We start from the raw sequence: 19,371 nt of genomic DNA on the forward strand, positions 1-19,371 counted from the left end.
CGCTGAGGGGCGCCGTGAGGAGCCCGCCCTCCCGCCGCCCCGCCGCGCCCGGTGCCTCAGCGGTGGCAGGCGGGCTCGGCCCCGCAGCGAGCATCTCCGGCGGCGGCAGGGCCGGCGGGGGGACATCCCCGTGAGGTGTGAGGTGCTCCTCGGCCTGTGCCAGCGTTTGGCGGCCGGGCCCCGCGGCAGCCGTGAGCCGCCAGCCCTCAGTCCCGCCTGTTGTTGAGGGCCGGAGGTCTCCGCCATCGGCCTCTTCCAGCGGCGGGGGCTTTATAAGGGCAGCGAAATCTTATTCTTATTCTTACGTGTGGCTGCGGAGCAACGGCGGGCGTCTGCAGGTCTCCGAAGCCTCGGGGTTTGCTTAAAGTTAAGGGGAAAGAGACCAATCCTATGGGCTGTGTGGAAATCCCTCAGGGGTGGCTTGCCTAGATGTAAGGTCTTGGTAAGCTGTGGAAGCTTGAATCTGCAGCGGGTGGTGTTCCTAAACGTTAACTTTCCACTATTTACCTGCCGCTATTTTATCTAAATGGCAGCCTATTTAAAGTACATGCAGTGGTGGTGAGTACAGAGAGCTGGGCTTATTTTATTGGTGATTTTCAGTGACTTAGGAAATACCCTTGTCTACTGAGCTACTTCAGAAGTACTGCTTGTGTCCCTGGATAATCTTAAGATCTCTCGCAGCATTCTTGTCTTGCAGATGCTTAAGTTTACTTCTGTCCATTTTGTTCCAGTATTATCTTTTCTAACATAAAATGTTGGGGTTATTTATTCTGATGTTTTTAATGCATTTTTTTAAATTGTGTTCTTAATTGATGGGTAATACTGTGTGGTATAATTCTGCAAAATAGAAAGTGATTTTTTTTATATGCTGGTGAATACCAGCATCCGGAGGCTCCAGCAGATCTGTTGGCTTGAGTTAATGTGAGGGTGCATTGCTAAGTGGAGAACAGGTCTCTTTATCAGTATGACAACATGAATTGTATAGTTCAGTTGTTCTGTTGTCCTCGTTACAAACAGAGCAGGGATGCTGGATCTCAACAAGACAGCATATGGAAGTTATGTTCTTACTTATTCCATTGCAATAGGGGGAAAAATTCAACTAGGGTCCTGTATGGAAAAAGTATTTCTCCACTTGAAATTTAGGACTTGATTACAAATTACAAAAGTTGTGATTGTTATTTAATACAGGTTTTGTCCTTTGTCTTTTTTTTTTTTTTTTTTAAAGTTCTATTGTTAATGCTTTGTCCGGCCTACTTTTACAAGACCCAAATGATGGTATTCCAACACTCCCTTGAAGACCACTTGACTGGTTAAAAAGTTTTTCATTAAAATTTTCAGAATATTTCTACGCCCTCTTAAAAGTAGTTATGAGATCTGTACCCGCTACTCCAAGTGAACAGCTGATCTGCATTTATCTTCTTCCTCCAAGGCTTCTTGTAATTCCTTGTCTAACCATATTTATGATCAGTTTATACCCCATTTGTCCTTTTGCTTCTATCTCTTCCTGGAATTTACTTGCTTGTAGATATTTATAAGCAATAATTACATCCTCTGCTAGCTTTCATTTTGCTGGTCTGAAGAAAGTAAGCTTGTAATTCTCCTTTTTTTTTTTTTTTTTTTTTTTAAAGGTAGACAACTGATGGAACATTGCACTAGGAAGACTAAAACTGTTCTTACAAGGTAGTTTGCTCAGATTAGAACGAGTTACAAGAAAGCTCTCAAGCAGCAGTGACTGGGAACACTTCAGAACTTCTGGATGATTGATTGAGGTAACTCAGGAAAAACGTTTATCGAAAAATACTGGCGTGGGGCAGGGAGGACTTTTTATTACACAAAACTGTTAACTGTTTGGGTTGACATTAGGAAATGCAAGATCATGGCAGCTTGGTACTGTGCCCTAGACCAGAGTTTCTTTATTGCCAACGGTCTGTGGTGAATCATTTGCAGTTAATAGGTCTGTGGTAGCCAAGTGGGCACAGAGGGGGAGAACAAGGAAAGCGAAGAAAAGAGGAAGGGAGTGCTGCTGTTTGGTGTCACAATCTTCCTACTCAACGGTCAGCTGTTTTCAGGGGAGCAGAGGATGAGAAAGGGGGGGAAAACAGGGAAAAAAACAGGAAAGAAGGGAAAAAACAGAGCCACTGAATTCTTACAGGACAGACACAAATACCAGTAATATTTGCAGGATTACAAAGGGATTTGTCAGAATCTTTCAGGTAAAAAAGTGCATGGGGAATTCCAGAGCTACCTAATTTTTTGTGTGCATAGAGGAAAGATGGATTATGCTGTCTCTTTCGTAGTGAGGTGGGGTGGTTTGTAGAACAGCAGCTGCTAGGAAGAGGGAGAAAGAGTAACAAACAAAGAGGTGTGTTCAACTTTATCCCTCCCAGATTGAATGGTGTTTGTAAAGAGTGCTGGAAGGGCGTGGAAGCACAGATGTGAGAGCTTGACAGCTGTATGTACACATACAGTAAAACAAAAACACTATGTTCTCGAGGGCAGGAACAAAAAATAGCTTGTCTTCTAAGGGCTGGTCTGAACTTGATAAATTGGTACCATTTTATCAGTATGGTTCACCTGAAGAACATTACTCCAGTGGGTACAATTAGAACATTGATATTGTATGTTCATACAGATAACTGCTTTGCAGCATTAGGACAGTCTAAGTTGATAGGCTTTTATCAACTGAAAAAAAGCTGCATACAGAGGGCTTTTACCCTTAAAATAACGGCTTTTATCCCGGTGCCTCCTTTATAAGCAGCAGAACAGACAGCTGCCAAGACATCCAGGCTTAGGTAGATGTGTTTGAGTGGTGCTGTCTCACATTACACTGTTTACCTTCCCAGGAGCTTTTCAGTTGGTACTGATAGTGAAGTATAACTTTAAAAACCCTGTTTTTGCATTGTCTTTTGTGAGTGAGGCCTTTGCAGCTTTTTACTTCTTTACAATTTGATCTAGTGCTAACCTTCTCCATTTCTTTTTAGGCCTTGAAGGGAAAACATTAAGACTTTACATTTCACACTCAGTTCTGTTAAGCAACTATGGAAACGGAGAAGCAACTCGCCTATGTTACCCCGACAGGTAAGTAAAATACTCAGTATTTTATTTATTTTAAATTGCTTAACTGACCTGAAGTGTTCTCTGTGGAAAAATCATATTTGTTAATTTCTTAACAGTACTGATTTAAAAAAAAATCATCAAAAACTTACAAAATAGTTCTCTCAACAGTATTCTGCTTGATTGCATTTCTTTCAAAATTCATTACAATCATAAAGTTAACATTTCCTTAACTTAGTAAATACTAGTGACTCCAGACTCATTTGCCTTCCAGTAGTGCTGGTCAAGAAAAGAACAAGTTAAAAAGTAACACCTACATGTGTAGGTGCATTTGAGAGGTACAAATTCTGCTTTTAGGCAGCTGTTTAGCTTAAAATTAGAGGAAACAGATGATGAAAGGCTTGACTGGAAGTGGGCTGGCATGAGAACTTATTGGGTATGTATTAGGGACTGCCCTGAAACTGACTGTTTTGTCTATATCAGGAACATGTTTTATGATACTTAGCCAAGTTTCATGTTTTTTTTCTCTGCCTTCCAAAGGTTTTGATGATCTGCACTGACCTTTCTATACTAAAGAGTTTTTGTAGGTTTTAAATGCTTTTCAGAAAAAAAACAGTGTATATGTTAAGAGGGTATGTAATGCAGTTGAAGTGGCAGCATGCTCCATATGACCTCATATTTTAAACCAGAATTAGTTTAATTTAGAAGATATGTTGCTTCTCAGCATTTTAGAGTTATATTTAGATAACAGGTGGGAAACTGCTAAGTATCTAAATTGACCTAATTCGGTCACATTAAATTCCTGTGTAGGTAAGTATTTTTGGAATGCTTTGTTAATTAAGATAGCACCATAAAAGCACAGGTTTGAAGTGTGCTTGCTAGGCTTAATTGCAGGGTAATAAGATCAATTTGGATAACTTTCTAATATACAGTAAGCAAAGTCTTAATGTTTATAGAACAACTGTTACTGCTTTTATATGTATATGTCACATGATGTAAAAATGAGAAGCTGAAAGGAAGATCTGCATCATTTTATATGTACTTTTTATAAAACTGTTTTATTTTAGAAAATTACTGAAAACTAATATATCAGTTTAACCTGTTTTTTCATCCTAACCAGGTAACTCATAGTGGAGGGCCAGTTAGCCACAGTATTATGGAGAAAGAGGTTGAAGTTGGAAGCAATAGTGTTACATAAAAATAGTTTGATGTAGTGAGAAATACCAAGTCTTATGGGATGGATGCTTCCTGTGGAGGATTTCCCTTGGTCTCAAACCTGAGGTCAGGGTTGTGAAAGGAGGTTGGACTGTAGCCCTCCCCTTTTATTCTTAGTCATCAGATTCAGGACTGACTTGTGTTAATTGTTGGTCATTTTCTTTGGAAGTGGAGAAAGAAGCAAGTGGTCACTGAAGAGTGTAGTTCCTGGACAGCCAGATTCTAGGTCTAAACTGCAGAAATTCATGGGAGAGTGGGCATGAAGAAGAATTTAAATTCAGTGTCTGAGATGAGCTGGTTGTGCTGACGGGGTCTCCCTGGGGAATGAGAGGAAGGAAACCTGTTCTCTTTCGTTTTGCTTTTTTTCCCCCCTCTGCTAGTTTTATGCAAATCCTTCATTGTTTTATTAAAAAACTGAGAAAGCTCGTTGTGGGAATCTTTTCCTGGATGTGATGCATGCTTTTCTTTTTTAGCTTGCTGCAAGCATAAAAGGAATGCTTTTGTGGGAGTAATGAGTGGAAAGACGAAGCTGAGACTGGAATGGCTGCATTATTGTTCAGCTGTAGCATTCACATCCCTGAACGCTAGTACCTAAATGTTATTTCTTTGATCACGAAGGAGGCAGTTGCATCAAACTTTCTTCATATTGTAGTGTAGTATCCTCTTTGATATGGGCAAATACTTTGAGGTTGGAAACGTTTCATTAGTGCCCTTTCAGTTCAAAACAGGTTCATGAAAGCAAAAAAAATCAGTTCTGAGAAGTATTGCCAAATGAATGCTGCTATTTAGAATGTATTGGAATAGCAAAGTCATACATTCAGCTAAGTTCAAATAGAAATTTAAAATGCTCTTCATGTTCTGGGTTTATGGCAGTGAACTTTTTGGTAAAGCAGGCTTGGCACAGCTGGAAAAGCAGCTTATGTTGTGTGCCTCATCCCTGCACTTCCTAGGGTTCAGGCTGCAGGGGGTATCTTTGAGACTGTACTGAATCCTCTGGAAAAGGGCTGTGTAACAGGGCGTTGAGGCTCTTCCCTTTGTCTGTGAGTTTTCCAATTTGCAGGGACTCCCAGGGCACTACCTGGAATGTAAAGCAGGTCCCCAGATGCTATTTTATCTTGATGGGTTCAGAAGGGGAAGAAGAAATGATGAAGGCTTGTGCTCTCAGTTAGATAATGCTTTCAGTTAGACATCTTGCTGAACCGTACAGCTCAGGTGGGGAACATCCTGATGTTGTGAAACTAAAGACTTTAGATCCAGATTTTAAATGTGCATTTAACTTCCCTAAAGAGTGAAATTATTGCACTTCTCAGTGCTCAGACATTTACAGATCCTTAAGTTGGGTGAGGGTTTTTTGTTGGGTACCCATTATATATGATTGTGCTGGGGGATAAACCATGGACATTTTAGAAACAGTCTTGACAGAAGCCACAGTGAGGGGCAATCCGTAGAGAAGAAGAGCGATCACACTGTTTCAAAAGACTATTTATACTATGAGGTTTTGTTACCAAACTCCCCAGGCTTTGTATTAAGTGGCTTTTTCCCCCCCCACTTCAAAAACAAAAAATAAGAGTAATGTTGCTTTTGTATTCTTGTGAGCCTAAATCATTGCTTTTCCAGCTGGTGAGCTGTTTGAAATTGATTTCCTTGAATGAGGGCAGTGTTGGTTGATGATCAAGGAAATCAATTTCACTTTGGTGATTAGCCTGTTAACATTAGTGAGTTGTTACAGAATGTACTGTATTGGTGGTTTTGTTTTTCTAAGTCAAGAGATGAGTGGGTGGAGTGAGAACTAGGCACTTAGATCTTGGGCACTGAGGAGTTCCGATAGTTGTGTTTTTTTTTTTTTTGTTTAACAAGGGTGGGGTTTTCTGTGGTTTACCTGTTTATGAATGGTTTATTCATTAGCTTTCCAACTCTTGACATATGCTCTGTTGAGATTGTGGATAGTTTGTATGGGGGAACAAGGAACTCCTTATTGCTGTGATGTGTAGACATACTCTAAAGCCAATATCATTTATCTTAACGCTATTGGTAATAAGAGTTTTATTTAATGTTGCAATCCTTTTTAAATGCAACGTGTTTTGGTATTTTCTGTTTAAAACTGTAACTTTTTTTTTTTTTTCCTCTGTCTCCTTTTTAAGAACTTGAGAATCTAAGTGATGCTCCATTTTCCGGTGATGAAGAAAATGGTGGGTCTGAGGAACGAAAAACTGAAATCAATGGAAATTGGATTCCTGCAACTTCCATTACTGAGGCCAAAATAAATGCTAAAGCGAAGAGACGGTTGAGGAAAAATTCTTCTAGAGATTCTGGGAGAGGAGACTCTGTTAGTGAGAATGGAGAGACGCTGAAGATTGGAGTTGTTGTACCAACGAGCCCAAAAGGGAAACTCCTGGACAGGCGATCCCGATCTGGAAAGGGAAGGGGTCTGCCAAAGAAAGGTTGGTGTAGTGTAGTGAAGACAATTGCATGATAAAGATTCTGTCTGAAACATAGTAATTTTTTTGCAACTGGGAACCATTTTAATAAGCCACAGCCTCTGCGCAGGTATTTGGTTCTTTATGTTAGATAGCAGGTTGCCATAGAGGCTAATATATTGACATTAACTTCTGTCTGTAAGGCAAGTATCTTTTCTTAGCAAGTTTAATACACAAATTTGAACTGTTGGTGGTTCATGGGACTGTTATTAATGCAAACTTAAAGCATGATTACGTTTGAAAGTACAGTTTCAACCTTTAGTAATTCTTGTGCAGTTTCATACTGCTTTTAGTATCTATTAGAAAGTGATTAAAAGACTGGTTGCTAAAGTGGGAATAAAACCACACCTTTTTCAGTGTATATTGTTAGAGTCAGGAGGTGGGCACATGCAGTGATATGTCCCACTAAAGTGAAAAAATGTTGGGTTGAACTCAAAAGTATTTTTGTAAACTGGTCATCCTTGTTTACTGTCCCGTATTTTTTCAGGTGGAGCAGGTGGTAAAGGAGTTTGGGGAACACCAGGTCAAGTGTATGATGTGGAAGAACTAGACATTAAGGATCCTAATTATGATGATGACCAGGTATGCAAATAATTTCTTCGCGGTGTTGGTTTTTATTTCCTTCATTGATGTCAGTTGCTGTGATGCTTATATTAAAGAAAGTTTAACCTTCTAAGTTATGTGAATGTCTGCATGGCTGTACTAAGTGCTCATTGTTATGTTTGAGAATGGATTACTGGCAAGTTGAAGACAAATGGTGTAGAAGTGTCACAGTGTAGCTCACAGATCTTACCCCACCAGCTCTCTTTCTGTGCCAGATAATGCAGCACCCTTTTCCCAGGGGTGTTATTTTGGTGCTGGTTCTCATGGAGGTGAATATTGCAGTGCTGCTCTGAATTACAAACAGGCACTGTGCTAAAAATGCAAGCAGGGAGTTCAGTTTAGGAGTTCATTCTGGGACAGTATCCTTTATGGATTTTTCTCTTCCCTGTATTCCCATCCCTCCCAAGATCTTGTATCTACTTGGTATAAATGCTTAGTTAGTGCAAAGTTCATAGTCTGGATATTTTGGTTGCATGTCTTTATTTAGGGTATGTCATGGAAGATTGTACCTTACAGCCATATTACTGGCGGGGGGAAATAAAGTCAAGCTCATTGGGCAAAGAGTGCATTATAACATTAGATCACTGAGGATAGGAAATACTGATTACAAACACAGATTACTAAAGGGTCTGAGATCAATACAGCTGTGAGATCATAAGTAAATTCTATATAACACAAGCAGATCGATGGTGGTGGCCTTTGAGCAGAGGCTGTTTGTTGTAGCCATAGCTGCTGAGAGGATGGTATGTGGGAATATCAAAATTTTCTTCTAGTATCAGATTTTTTTCCCTGCAAATTGATACTTTACATGAGCAGAGATCACTATTACAGAGGAAGTTAATGAGTGTATAAAAGTAAGTTTAATGAGGAATTAATATTCCATCTAAGTTCTGCATCCATAGCTTTTCTAAGCTTGAAAAGGAGACTGATGGGATGAAAGGATAGGCTTTTGGACTTCTGCTGTAGTTCTTGATCATGGAAGGCTTCTCTCCAAAAAGCATTAGTTGGAAAACTTTGCTCAGATTTCTGTGACCTGTAGTGTTGTTCTGAATGTTACTTGTGCAGACTGTGAGGAGCGGGGAGCTGAATGACAGCAGGGGGATCTGGTTGTGCTGGAGCTCTGCAGGACCACGTTATGCACGAGGCAGTTGCTATGTTACTCTTTTTTTTTTTTGCCCTTAGGGAATATTTTCACTCACAAGTATTCTGAAAATGCCTTTTTTCTCATCTGTATCATCTGTCTGGTCATGCAGTCAGTAAGACAGAGGGAGAGCAGGCAGGGTGCTGCAGGGACTGGAGTGCCACTCGCAGGGAAAGGTGCTGAAAGTTAAATCTTGTGCTGTGGCACCACTAACTCTGGGCTGGGACAGGAGTTTGTCGCTCTCCCTTCGGTACACAGATACTTGATCTCTGTGTTCCTGTGGTGTCAGCAGAATCCTAGGAACAGAGTTGGGAGTGTTTACCATCATTTAACATTAAATTCAGCCTTTCACTTGAATTCCACTAAGGGTAAATTCAAAATATAAGCAGCATGATGTTTAGCCAGCGTTGTCCACAGAATCTGATGGTTTTTGGCAGAGTACTGACTAGCAAAGCATTAAGGATTTAGAAGATGTATTTAGATGCTATTAGCACTGCATAAGATGTAAGAGACAGTACTGTGTACAAAAGGATATGTGCTTTTGTTGTATTTTGAAATAGGAGAACTGCGTCTATGAAACAGTAGTTTTACCTCTGGATGAAAGAGCATTTGAAAAAACTTTAACACCAATCATACAGGAATATTTTGAACATGGAGATACTAACGAAGTTTCGGTACGTCGCATGCATTTTTACGTATTTATTTTAGGGTGCAAATCTGTAGCATACAAGAGTATCCCAACTGCTAGCTATAAATGAGCATATAGAGATGTTAGCAAGAAATGTGCAGTAAGAATACCTAAGCAGAGTCGTTACATGAGCAAAGGCATGGATGTAAATATATTAAATAAAAACATATAAATATTTATATAGTATATATTTATATAGTAAGAATTATGAAATCTTAATCTGTTTTGTTTTCCAAATCTTGTTTAGGAGATGCTGAAGGACTTAAACCTTGGTGAGATGAAATACAGCGTGCCAGTGCTGGCTGTTTCCTTGGCATTAGAGGGGAAGGCCAGTCACAGGGAAATGACATCTAAGCTTATCTCTGACCTCTGCGGGACAGTAGTGAGCAAAACTGACGTGGAAAAATCATTTGATAGACTGCTTAAAGAACTACCTGAATTGGTGTTGGATTCTCCCAAGGCACCACAGGTATAGTTGTAGTTCTATGCTAGTAGTTAAAAGCTTTTCCTTTTAAATTGTGGCTAATGTTGATAAAGTAATCTGAAATACTCTGTATTTTGAAAAATATCTATGGATTGTCTTACTGCTTGTAATCCCCTACCGTTTTCCCAGGCGGTGTTTTTACTTTGAGATGGCTCATTTAAATAAAATCTAAAAAACCAAGCATGTTATAATTGTCTGCTTAGAACTACTTTGAAATTCAATGTTTAATTAAAAATGCTTCTGTTTGGTTGCAGTTGGTGGGCCAGTTTATTGCTCGAGCTGTTGGAGATGGGATTCTAAGCAGCACCTACATAGATGGCTACAAAGGCACCGTGGATTGCGTCCAAGCTCGGTAACTTTCTTGCTTCCTATATAGCTCCAGTTTTCTATTCCCAATGGTAAAGATGATGATCAGGATTTTAGGACTTCAGGATAAATCATGTAGTTCTCTATAACTTCTTATTTTTTAATGATAAAAAAGAAACCAACGAAGTCTGCAACAACAACAACAAAATCGAGAATGACTCAGGTCACAGGAGAATTACTAAAAGAGCCTGAAAAATTTATTAATACATTTGAGTTCGGTTTGTCAGGTTTGTTGTCCAGCTTATGTTTGAGAGTGGAAAAAAAAGCTGAAACAAGAAGTGATTATAGAAGGTTTTGTCTTTAGAAAAAGCTTTAATGTGATTAATGAGTAAATATAGCATCAGGACAGCTGCTGTAAATATGCTGTGAAATACACAAGGGATTAACTGTTTTGTCTTATAAAGGTTTGAAGCTTGTGCAGTGCTTTCCCAGACTGTCTCTCTAATGCTTTATTCATGAAGAAGTATAATTGTTTTCCATGTCAGGGTGAGATGTTTGAAGGAACAATCCCTGATGCAGAGGGACATTTCAACAACTAGTCATGTTTTATTATTACTCCCTCATAAGCGTATGTTCCAGGCTTGATAGAGAGGTGCTGAACTCTTGTAGCTTCTAAAAGCTCCATTTGTAATGATTGTAGTTGGGTACTTTCAGAAGGAGCTCCTTCACTTGAGGGTTCAGACTGTGAAGATTGTCTGTTGGTGACACAGCTGTCTTCCGTGATCTGAAAGATCGTAGCCTCTGTGCTGCACATCTGGGATGCTTTGCTGCTTTTGCTAATTTTTGGCCAGTCTTTTCTGCTCGTTAAGCCTTGACGAATAGAGATATAGAGGATTGGGATAACTATTCCTTCTTTAGCTGGATGGTGCTGAGCAGGGTCTTGTTTTCACCTCTCTTCCTTTTTCATTCTTTTCTCAACAAACTGGCAAGCTTCCCGCTACCTTTTTGCAACTACATATTTGCTTTCTGAAGTGCTGTTTTGGCTTAAATTCTCAAGGTTTCATAATTCTTTAGACCCAAACAGAAAATATTTCAGTAGAAAAACAGTTCTTCAGTGTGGAAGCAACACAAGCCTATTTTGTTTGAGATACACGTGGTGCCAAGCTGCACTCTTGGAGGAGCCCAGATACAATCCATGTCTGCATGAGAAAATACTAAGTTCTTTCTTGCGAGGGTGCTTCAAGTTCTGCATTGATGATTCAGATCTGCTGCTGCCACAGACTGTTACCTGTCCTAAGCCTGCTATAACCACAAGTGTTACCCAGTTCTCAATCCAGATGTCCCCATGGAGTTGCTAACCCTGACCTCTTGCCAGGGATCTGCTCGCTTTGCCCAAAGAGGAATGGCAGTGGGGGGGGAGGTTACAGAGGCCTTTTAATGAAGTTCTGTAATAACTTTTTAAAACCCTAACTTTTTCTAGAGCTGCACTGGACCGAGCTACTGTGTTGCTGAGTATGACGAAGGGTGGAAAGCGTATAGACAACGTGTGGGGGGCAGGAGGTGGCCAGCAGTCTGTGAAACACCTTGTTAAAGAGGTAACTGACTTGTACAAAACTCTTCTCTCTAGAGTTTACTGCTTGTCTCAGCTTACCTTGTTTGGTTTGGAGCAAAGAGATGCATGTATTCTGTAGCAAAAAGATGTCTTGAGTATTGGGTTTTGTTGTTGGAGTGTTTTTTCAGAATTTATTTATACAAAGTAGTTTTTAAAAGCTGATGTAGATAACTTTGTTGATTTTGTAGTATTTGTCAGTGGAGGGAACATGCTAGTACAATATTCTGTATTGCAAGTGTACACTTATTTTTTGCTTTAAGCAAAACTTCTAAGCCCTTAGCTTTTTAAGGACTTAAAACATGAAGTGGTGAAGTAATTAGAAGAGTTAAGATGAAACTGGCTAAACGAGATAAACTATTATTTTTTGGCATCACTGATTAAAAGCACCATAATAATTAAAAAAAAAGGAAGAAACAGGAAAGCTCATAGAGATCTGTGCTATGAAGTAGGCAAGTTTAAAGGAAAAATCATGTTATAATTTCTAGGTGTGAGTGTAACAGATGATAGAAGGAGGAGTAGTTCAGGGGAGAAGATAAACTGAACCGTACCCACATTAAACTTTTATAGTGATAGGCATCTTACAAAGCAGTGCTTTTGGTGGTGTGTGTCTGTATTAGCACTATGAATAGGCATTTGGCTTACACTGTCTTTCAGGTTGCTGATGACATCTCAATTTAATTACACTTATAAAAACACTAGCAGCAAGTTTCAGGAACTAACTTGCTGCTGGGTTGATCGTAGATTATCCAAACAGTCGACAGCTTTAATTTTTTTGTCTCATTTATGTTGAGCTTCTTGTTTGTTTTAAAATTCAACAGATTGATATGTTGCTGAAAGAATACTTGCTTTCCGGAGATGTGCTGGAAGCTGAACGTTGCCTTCAGGAACTGGAAGTACCTCATTTTCACCATGAACTTGTATATGAAGTAAGGAAAGATCAAGAGTCCCTTTAATAATTGTCAGTAATACCAACAGGTTTGGGTTTGTTTTGATGTGGGCATGCAAATAACATAACTGGAATCTGAGGCTCAGGTTGCGAATTCTGGTGTTATTTGAATAACTAAATTGTTTCATGTAAAGTTAATGGTTTGCGTGCACAGTGTGCAAAAAGCAAGCTGCTGCTAACTCTGGGAAGATCCAGAATTAATTTTTGTTTGTTGGGTAAATAGCTGAGTTCAGATTATTATTGATTCCTAAAAAAAACCAGAAGAGCTCAGTTTATTTTGTGCTGAGGAGTAGCAGCAAAAAAGCCATGCTTTGTTTTGGTATTTATTTCCTTGTAGTTTCAGATATCTGGGTATTCTAATTGGTGTTAACTTTTTTTTTAAGCTTATAGAGTTTCCTTCTCAGGGTGGAATTGTTCCATCTAGCACATTTGTAAAAGCTCTGAGAGAGTTCAGAACCAGACTATATGAGAGAGAGATCATATTTGCTGCATCTGGGAGACTCTTCCCATTTGTACTCTTTATCTGCCAAACTGGGAAATGGTTGTTTACCAATAAAGCTGAATTCCCACAAGCTACAAAATTTTCTCTTCAGTAAATTGATTCCATTTAGAAAATGCCTTCACGATAGAGAACCAGAATGCTTTTAGTTGATGGGGGTTGTGCAGATTTGTAGATCTTAAAACTCCTAAGCTTTTCTGAAATCACAGATACAAAAAAATCACAGATACAGAATTAATTAATTGCCATCTGTACTGCAGCATATGGATACAGTCATGTGTCTCTCAAACCAGAAAGGCAATGCTTTGCACTCTGTCTAGTCCTTTCTGGTTTTTCATACCATTCCTATTCATCCAAATAATTTTTCTTTTCTAATAATAATATACTGATATTTTAAGTGCATTTAAGAACTGGACTTGTCTCCCCAGAAGATGCACACTAATGCACTCCAGTGTGCACCTCAGACGCTTACACAACATGGACTTGAACCACTTTGCATGATTTGTTTTAGGCTGTTGTGATGGTTTTGGAATCAACAGGAGAAAAGACCTTTAAAATGATACTGGATTTGTTGAAATCTCTCTGGACGTCTTCTGTCATTACTATGGACCAAATGAAAAGAGTAAGTGTGGCATTTAGAGAATTTTGGGTAAGGTCTTTCAAAATTTGTATAGTTTTTACCTTCTTTTAAATACTATTTGGAGTCTATTGCTGACTGCTGCTCTTTGTTAAATTCTGCACGGTCATTCTCTATCTCATACAAATAATCTGTCACTGATCTACGTGTGAGACTTGCCATGTGCTGGGAGAAGTACAAATGAATTCTGAGCAGTAGTTCTCTACAGAATTGTGAGGTACAGAATATTTGAATGTTCAGTCAAAGATTTCACTGCTTTTATGCAATTAAATAGTTAAAACTAATAATTTAAAATGCTGCAGTATAGCTTCATTTTTCTTAAATTCCATTTTTCTTTTAATACAGTAGTTCTTCATAATTCAGGAAGTACAATAAGGACCCACTTAATTACAAATGTCATTTAGAACAGTATATAGAAGCTAGTGATGGGGTCTTTTTATCAGAGTTGGGTTGATGGTTGGACTAGATGATCTTAAAGGTCACTTCCAACATACACAATTCTATGATTCTAGTATTTTATGGGAGTCTTCCTAGGCTTTGCTTCTAGGTATGAATATAGGACAGCTGTTCTGTCCCAGGGCAACTGGGTACCACATAAAGACTTGTGTCAAAATTTCCCCAGCCATACTGGTGGTGGGAAGTGATGAAGTCATCTCTGGTTGTCACCAGAGTTTCCCTTACTGTAGAAACTGTTGTGGTGGAGATCTGCGGCCACGTTTTGTTCATTTACGTGGAAGAATAATTAACTTTTTCTTCCTGGTGTTACTACCCGTGTGATAGCAGCCAGGCTACCATATAACACATTCTGTACTCTGGGGATTTCTGGCTTCTAAAGATGTTAAAAATTCATCTGGTTTTTATGTAGATAGGTAGTTGTATAATGCCATGGTGCTGGCTGCTGTTAGACCTTGCTTTGCCACTGACTTGCAGTTGCTCTGCTTTAGGTTTGTTGAAACTGTCCATAGGGTACATGTAACTATATTGAAAAAAATAAGTCCTCAGAGTGTAAAGGGGTATTTTTAAAAAATGTAATAAAATCATAGAATAACAAGACCATTATTTGAATTTTTCCATTGCAGGGCTATGAACGAGTTTACCGTGAAATCCCAGACATTAACCTGGACGTGCCACACTCCTATTCTGTGCTTGAGCGGTTTGTAGAGGAGTGCTTTCAGGCTGGAATCATCTCCAAACCACTGAGAGACCTCTGTCCTTCAAGGTACTTGTTTTATTGTAGATAGGCAAAAGTGCTGCTTTTTGTGCCCGCTGTAGGTAACAGAAAGCAGGATCTTATGACGAAAGTATGACAGATTGGAACTGGAAACTATGAGGATAGAGAAACAGAGGGTTTTGGACTGGTACAAAGTTTATTAAGAAGCTGCCCTGTTGGGAAACCTGTTGTGTGGAGGCTGGGATAAATATTTGAGGAGAGAAAGGCTCTGGTGAGTCCCAGGCAGCACACACACCTGCCTCTCCTCTGGGGTGCTGATTGGCTTGGTAGAGATCAGCGCAGTACGGAGATGGAAGATGCAGGCATCACAATGATCCATGCAGGTGGCAGAGGAAAGCTGTCAGCTACAGTGGGGGGATGAAAAAAAACAAGAAAAAAAAATACGCTTTCAAGCAATGGCTTGACCATACTAAATGGCATGAATAGAGTTCTAAGAGGAGACAACCAATCCTAATGGCAAAAGGGAATAGGATATTTATGTGGAATAATTTCTACACATGTGATCCCTTCATTTCTGCCATGTGGTTCGTATTGGTGCTTTTTGTTATTGTTTACTCAGCATAAATAATGCTGTTTGAAGTGTAGCTATTGGTTGTTCTGTTCTCTCCTTACTGGTCACAATACAAGTCATAAGTTCAGTTTCCTGGGGGAACACGTAAACTTTAACAGTTTTAACGTAACATTTTTAATCACAATTTACACATAGGGAATACTATTTATTAGATCTTTTCCAGTTTGGGTGTCTTGTTCGGCTTCTTAAACCATCTTACAGCTTGTGAGGAATTCAGGTTTTGAAATGTCAGTGTCTTTACCAAAACCAGCCTCTACTTGTGGATTTCAGGCTTAACATTGCATTTGTGTGTAGCTTGGTATCAAATGTTTTGCAGGTTTGGGGTGTGGGAGGGTTGAAAGTCATCACTGCAACAAAAGCTTTTACTTTATTATATACATAACCTTATTATTATATATATATGGTTTTTATATATATTATTTTATATATAACTGAAATATAGCCTTTTTTAACAAAAGGTTATACTTCAGTTACTAATAAACTGAGAGGCATTTTTGGTTTATGTACTTCAGTTTTGAGTAGAAAAACACTATTCCTAGGCTTTCAAACTAGGATCTTTTTGCAAGTGTGAACATAAAAAGGTGAGCAAAGTAGAAAGCACGTGACAATGCAAATTTTTGAAAAGCTTCTTGCAGATAAACCTAGATGTAAGATTCAGCTGGATTTTAAGCAATTTACCAGTGATAAGAATGTCAGCTAATCTTGCTGAACTTGCACAACTTAAATTTGACTCCAAGACCGAGAGAAGATTCTTCTCAGTAACAGATAAGAAAACACAAGTGATGCTACTTTGAGCTGACTGAAAAGGTACTTTCTACTCTCTTACAGGGGCAGAAAGCGTTTTGTGAGTGAAGGAGATGGAGGTCGTCTTAAGCTAGAAAGCTACTGAATGTGAGAACCAACTCCTGAAGCCTTAAAAGTTTAAAGGGAAAGTAGATACCTATATATATACAAACACGCATGCTTTTTTGGTGTGTGTATGTATATATGTATACACATATATAATATACCAAAATTTTAAGAGTTGCTTAGCACAGTTCATATTTTTTTAAAAGCACATGTTTTGGGTACAAATCATTTTTTTTTAAATAGTTTTATAAATTTCAGAAAGAAAACGTCTGTCTTTGGGCATATAGTAGAACAACTGGCCACTCTGCTGTGGGGGTGCCTTTAAATAAGCTATCTTTTTAAGTGCCATATGTTTATGACCTAATCATTCCTTGTTTGCATCGATGTCTGACTGCCACCCTTTCTTTCAAGGACAGTGTTGTCATCATAAAATCACTGGTTTACACAAAGCTTTATAGAAGGGTCAAGTTAAGCTGCTGTGATCCATTTCCATTGCTGCTGAAGAAATACTGTGCTTTGGGAGAAAAAGAAAAAAAAGCTGTTTCTTTGTTTTAAAGAGCCCGAGAAAATGGAGTTTGGTCCTAAGATTAATTCATCTGTTCCAGGGGAGAACACTGGTTGGTTTTAGTCCCCGTTTACCAAACTCGTCTTTTTTTTTTCTATGTAACTGGAAAAGTGAAAAGTTCTGGTAAAACATATTAAAAATATTTTTTGTGAAGCTTTCCTTTCTCCCTCCATTATTTATTTTCTTTAAGCAGAACAAATGTAACTATGTTTACATCACTGAAGTGAGTGCAATGAAGCCGTACATCTAACATCACCCTCTTGTATTCCTGCTGGAGCGAGTCCAGAAGAGACCATGAAGATGATCAGAGGCTGCAGCATCTCTCCCGTGAGGACAATCTGAGAGAGTTGGGGTTGTTCAGCCTGGAGAAGGCCCCAGGGAGACCTTATAGACCCTTCCAGTACCTAGAGGGGCCTACAGGAGAGATGGGGAGGGACTCTGAGGGAGTGTAGTGATGGGAGAAGGGGTAACGGTTTTAAACTGAAAGAGGGGAGATTTAGATTAGATATTAGGAAGAAATTCTTTGCTGTGAGGGTGGTGAGACCCTGGAACAGGTTGCCCAGAGAAGCTGTGGCTGCCCCATCCCTGGAGGGGTTCAAGGCCAGGCTGGATGGGGCTTTGAGCAACCTGGTCTGGTGGGAGGTGTCCCTGCCCAGGGCAGGGGGTTGGAACTGACCCTTTCAGCGCGGTACCTCCGCGGGGCCGGGCTAGGGCCGGGCCGGGGGTGTCCCCTCAGGCGGCCGCGCCGCCTCCAGCGCCGCCCGCCGCAGCTCCTCCAGCTTCTCCAGCGACACCGACTTGAGGGGCAGCACCTTGGGCTTGCACAGCACCATGGCGGCGGCGTCCTCCACAGACAGCTGCCCTGCGAGGGGAGAAGAAGGAACGTGCGTGAGCGCCGGTGCCCGGGCCGGGCCGGTTGCCGGGCCGCAGCCGCCGGCGGTACCTTGCTTGGGCAGCACCTCCCGGAACACGGCTTTCCCCTCCGGCATGGCGGCTCCCTCACGGCGGCGCGCAGGCGCCGTGCTGAGGGGGGATAGGCAAAAAACCTACAACTCCCAGCCTGCACTGCGCACCGCACCGCCCGCCCTTTACGCAGGCTCCAATACCTCGGTGCATGCTGGGAATTGTAGTCTTGGGGAGAGGCGGCGAAAGGAGCTACCGGCTCCCCGCCAGTCGCCGTGGGGCCCGGCTGCCCCGGGGCTCGGTGTGGCGGTCGCGGCCCGGGCTGAGCCGGTCCCGGTCCCTTCGGTGGGGCGGTGCCATTAAACCTGTGCGGGCCTGCCCGGCCCCACAGCCTGCCGCCGCCTGCCGCCCCGCCCGGCCTGCCCCCCTCCTCTTCCTCCTCCTCCTCCTCACCGCGGCGCTCGAGCTTTGGGGCTTTTGGGGGTTTTTGTTGTTGTTGTTTAACTTTTTTTTTTGGATTTCGTCCAACAGACGGGCTTGGCCAGGGCGTACGCGTTCCCATTTCCATTCTCGGGCAGGGCCTTGGGGATCGGCGATGTGAATCACGGCGCTGTTTAACATGTAAACAGTAGTAAAACCCCGCGTCTTTCTTCCTAAACGCTGAGGGCTTAAATGTCGCCAAACCTGACGGGCCGGTGCACCTGAGATCCACCACCAGGATGGGGTTGGAGGATCCTCGGCAGCTTCCCTCAGAGATCCCACCGTGAGAGCCGGGGTCGCTGTGGGGGGGGGGGTTGGCCTGTCCGGCCCCGTGTCCCTGTCATGTCCCGGTGTAATTTTAGATTTTACTAACGAGCTCATCTGCGTCACGGTGTCTACCTTGGCCTTCGCTGGGGGACTGACAGTTCAGGCTCGTAATCCCGCTCGCCCAGCCCCAGCTGGTGGTGACCATTCCTTTAATCGTTATGGGACTTGGCTTCGTGCTGCCGTGCAGGGACTGGCCGTGCATGGATAAAATGAGGGAGAAAATTATTTTTGCTAATCATAGAAGGGTTTGGATTGGAAGGGACCTTAAAGATCATCTCGTTCCAACCCCCTGCCCTGGGCAGGGACACCTCCCACCAGACCAGGTTGCTCAAAGTCCTATCCAGCCTGGCCTTGAACCCCTCCAGGGATGGGGCATCCACAGCTTCTCTGGGCAACCTGGGCCAGGGTCTCACCACCCTCATTGTAAAGAACTTCTTCCTAATATCTAATCTAAATCGCCCCTCTTCCAATTTAAAACCATTACCCCTTGTCCTGTCACTGCACTTCCTGACAAAGAGTCCCTCCCCAGCTCTCCTGTAGCTCCCTTCAGATATTGGAAGACTCTTACAATTTATGCCCGGCTTTGCCAAGCCCTTTCTCTAGAAGAAGATGGATCCGGGGCCGAGTCTCAGAGCGACCCAGCGGCGCCCCTCCCGCTCCCTGACCTGTGTCAGTTTCATGTCAGTTTCATGTCGGGATGGACGCGGCCTTGAAAGCGCCAAGTGGAATTTTGAGGGGAAAAAAAAACCAGAAAAGGAGCCCCCCGCCCTCCCCGCCCCCCCC

At 41.4% G+C, this 19,371-nt stretch overlaps 2 protein-coding genes across 13 annotated transcripts in view; one reads left to right on the forward strand and one right to left on the reverse strand.

The window, feature by feature from the left end:
* PDCD4 (programmed cell death 4 (neoplastic transformation inhibitor)) overlaps nt 1-17,031 on the forward strand; it is a 19,505-nt gene extending 2,474 nt beyond the window's left edge. Inside the window, exons 1-13 of one of the 9 annotated variants that reach the window (XM_014958980.1) lie at nt 37-366; nt 1,629-1,769; nt 2,982-3,078; nt 6,411-6,710; nt 7,234-7,328; nt 9,051-9,164; nt 9,426-9,647; nt 9,917-10,014; nt 11,449-11,563; nt 12,399-12,506; nt 13,537-13,647; nt 14,742-14,881; nt 16,293-16,708. In XM_014958980.1, the coding sequence (XP_014814466.1) occupies nt 3,039-3,078; nt 6,411-6,710; nt 7,234-7,328; nt 9,051-9,164; nt 9,426-9,647; nt 9,917-10,014; nt 11,449-11,563; nt 12,399-12,506; nt 13,537-13,647; nt 14,742-14,881; nt 16,293-16,353 (1,404 nt within the window). In that variant the 5' untranslated portion in view covers nt 37-366; nt 1,629-1,769; nt 2,982-3,038 and the 3' untranslated portion in view covers nt 16,354-16,708. The other 8 variants (XM_014958965.1, XM_014958989.1, XM_014958947.1 and 5 more) reach the window with 8 other exon arrangements.
* BBIP1 (BBSome interacting protein 1) lies at nt 7,813-17,912 on the reverse strand. 4 transcript variants are annotated; one of them, XM_014959046.1, is made up of 3 exons: nt 17,822-17,912; nt 17,571-17,740; nt 7,813-8,786 (listed from the first exon to the last, which is right to left on the reverse strand). In XM_014959046.1, the coding sequence occupies exons 1-2, from the start codon at nt 17,865-17,867 to the stop codon at nt 17,586-17,588; spliced, it is 201 nt and encodes a 66-aa protein (XP_014814532.1). In that variant the 5' UTR covers nt 17,868-17,912; the 3' UTR covers nt 7,813-8,786; nt 17,571-17,585. The 4 variants fall into 4 exon arrangements, with proteins under 4 accessions (XP_014814532.1, XP_014814513.1, XP_014814537.1 ...); XM_014959027.1 differs by lacking the exon at nt 7,813-8,786 and adding an exon at nt 15,011-15,237; XM_014959051.1 differs by lacking the exon at nt 7,813-8,786 and adding an exon at nt 17,020-17,240.
* Nucleotides 17,913-19,371: the final 1,459 nt, after the last annotated feature.

Source organism: Calidris pugnax, unplaced genomic scaffold (assembly GCF_001431845.1).
Source record: "Calidris pugnax isolate Ruff unplaced genomic scaffold, ASM143184v1 scaffold4, whole genome shotgun sequence".
Lineage (NCBI taxonomy): Eukaryota > Metazoa > Chordata > Aves > Charadriiformes > Scolopacidae > Calidris > Calidris pugnax.

Coding starts and splice junctions, on each gene's coding strand:
- BBIP1 (XM_014959046.1), bottom strand. CDS start 17,867: ATGCCGGAGGGGAAAGCCGTGTTCCGGGAGGTGCTGCCCAAGCAAG. Junction 17,741..17,821: donor GGAGGTGCTGCCCAAGCAAG/GTACCGCCGGCG, acceptor CTCCCCTCGCAG/GGCAGCTGTCTGTGGAGGAC.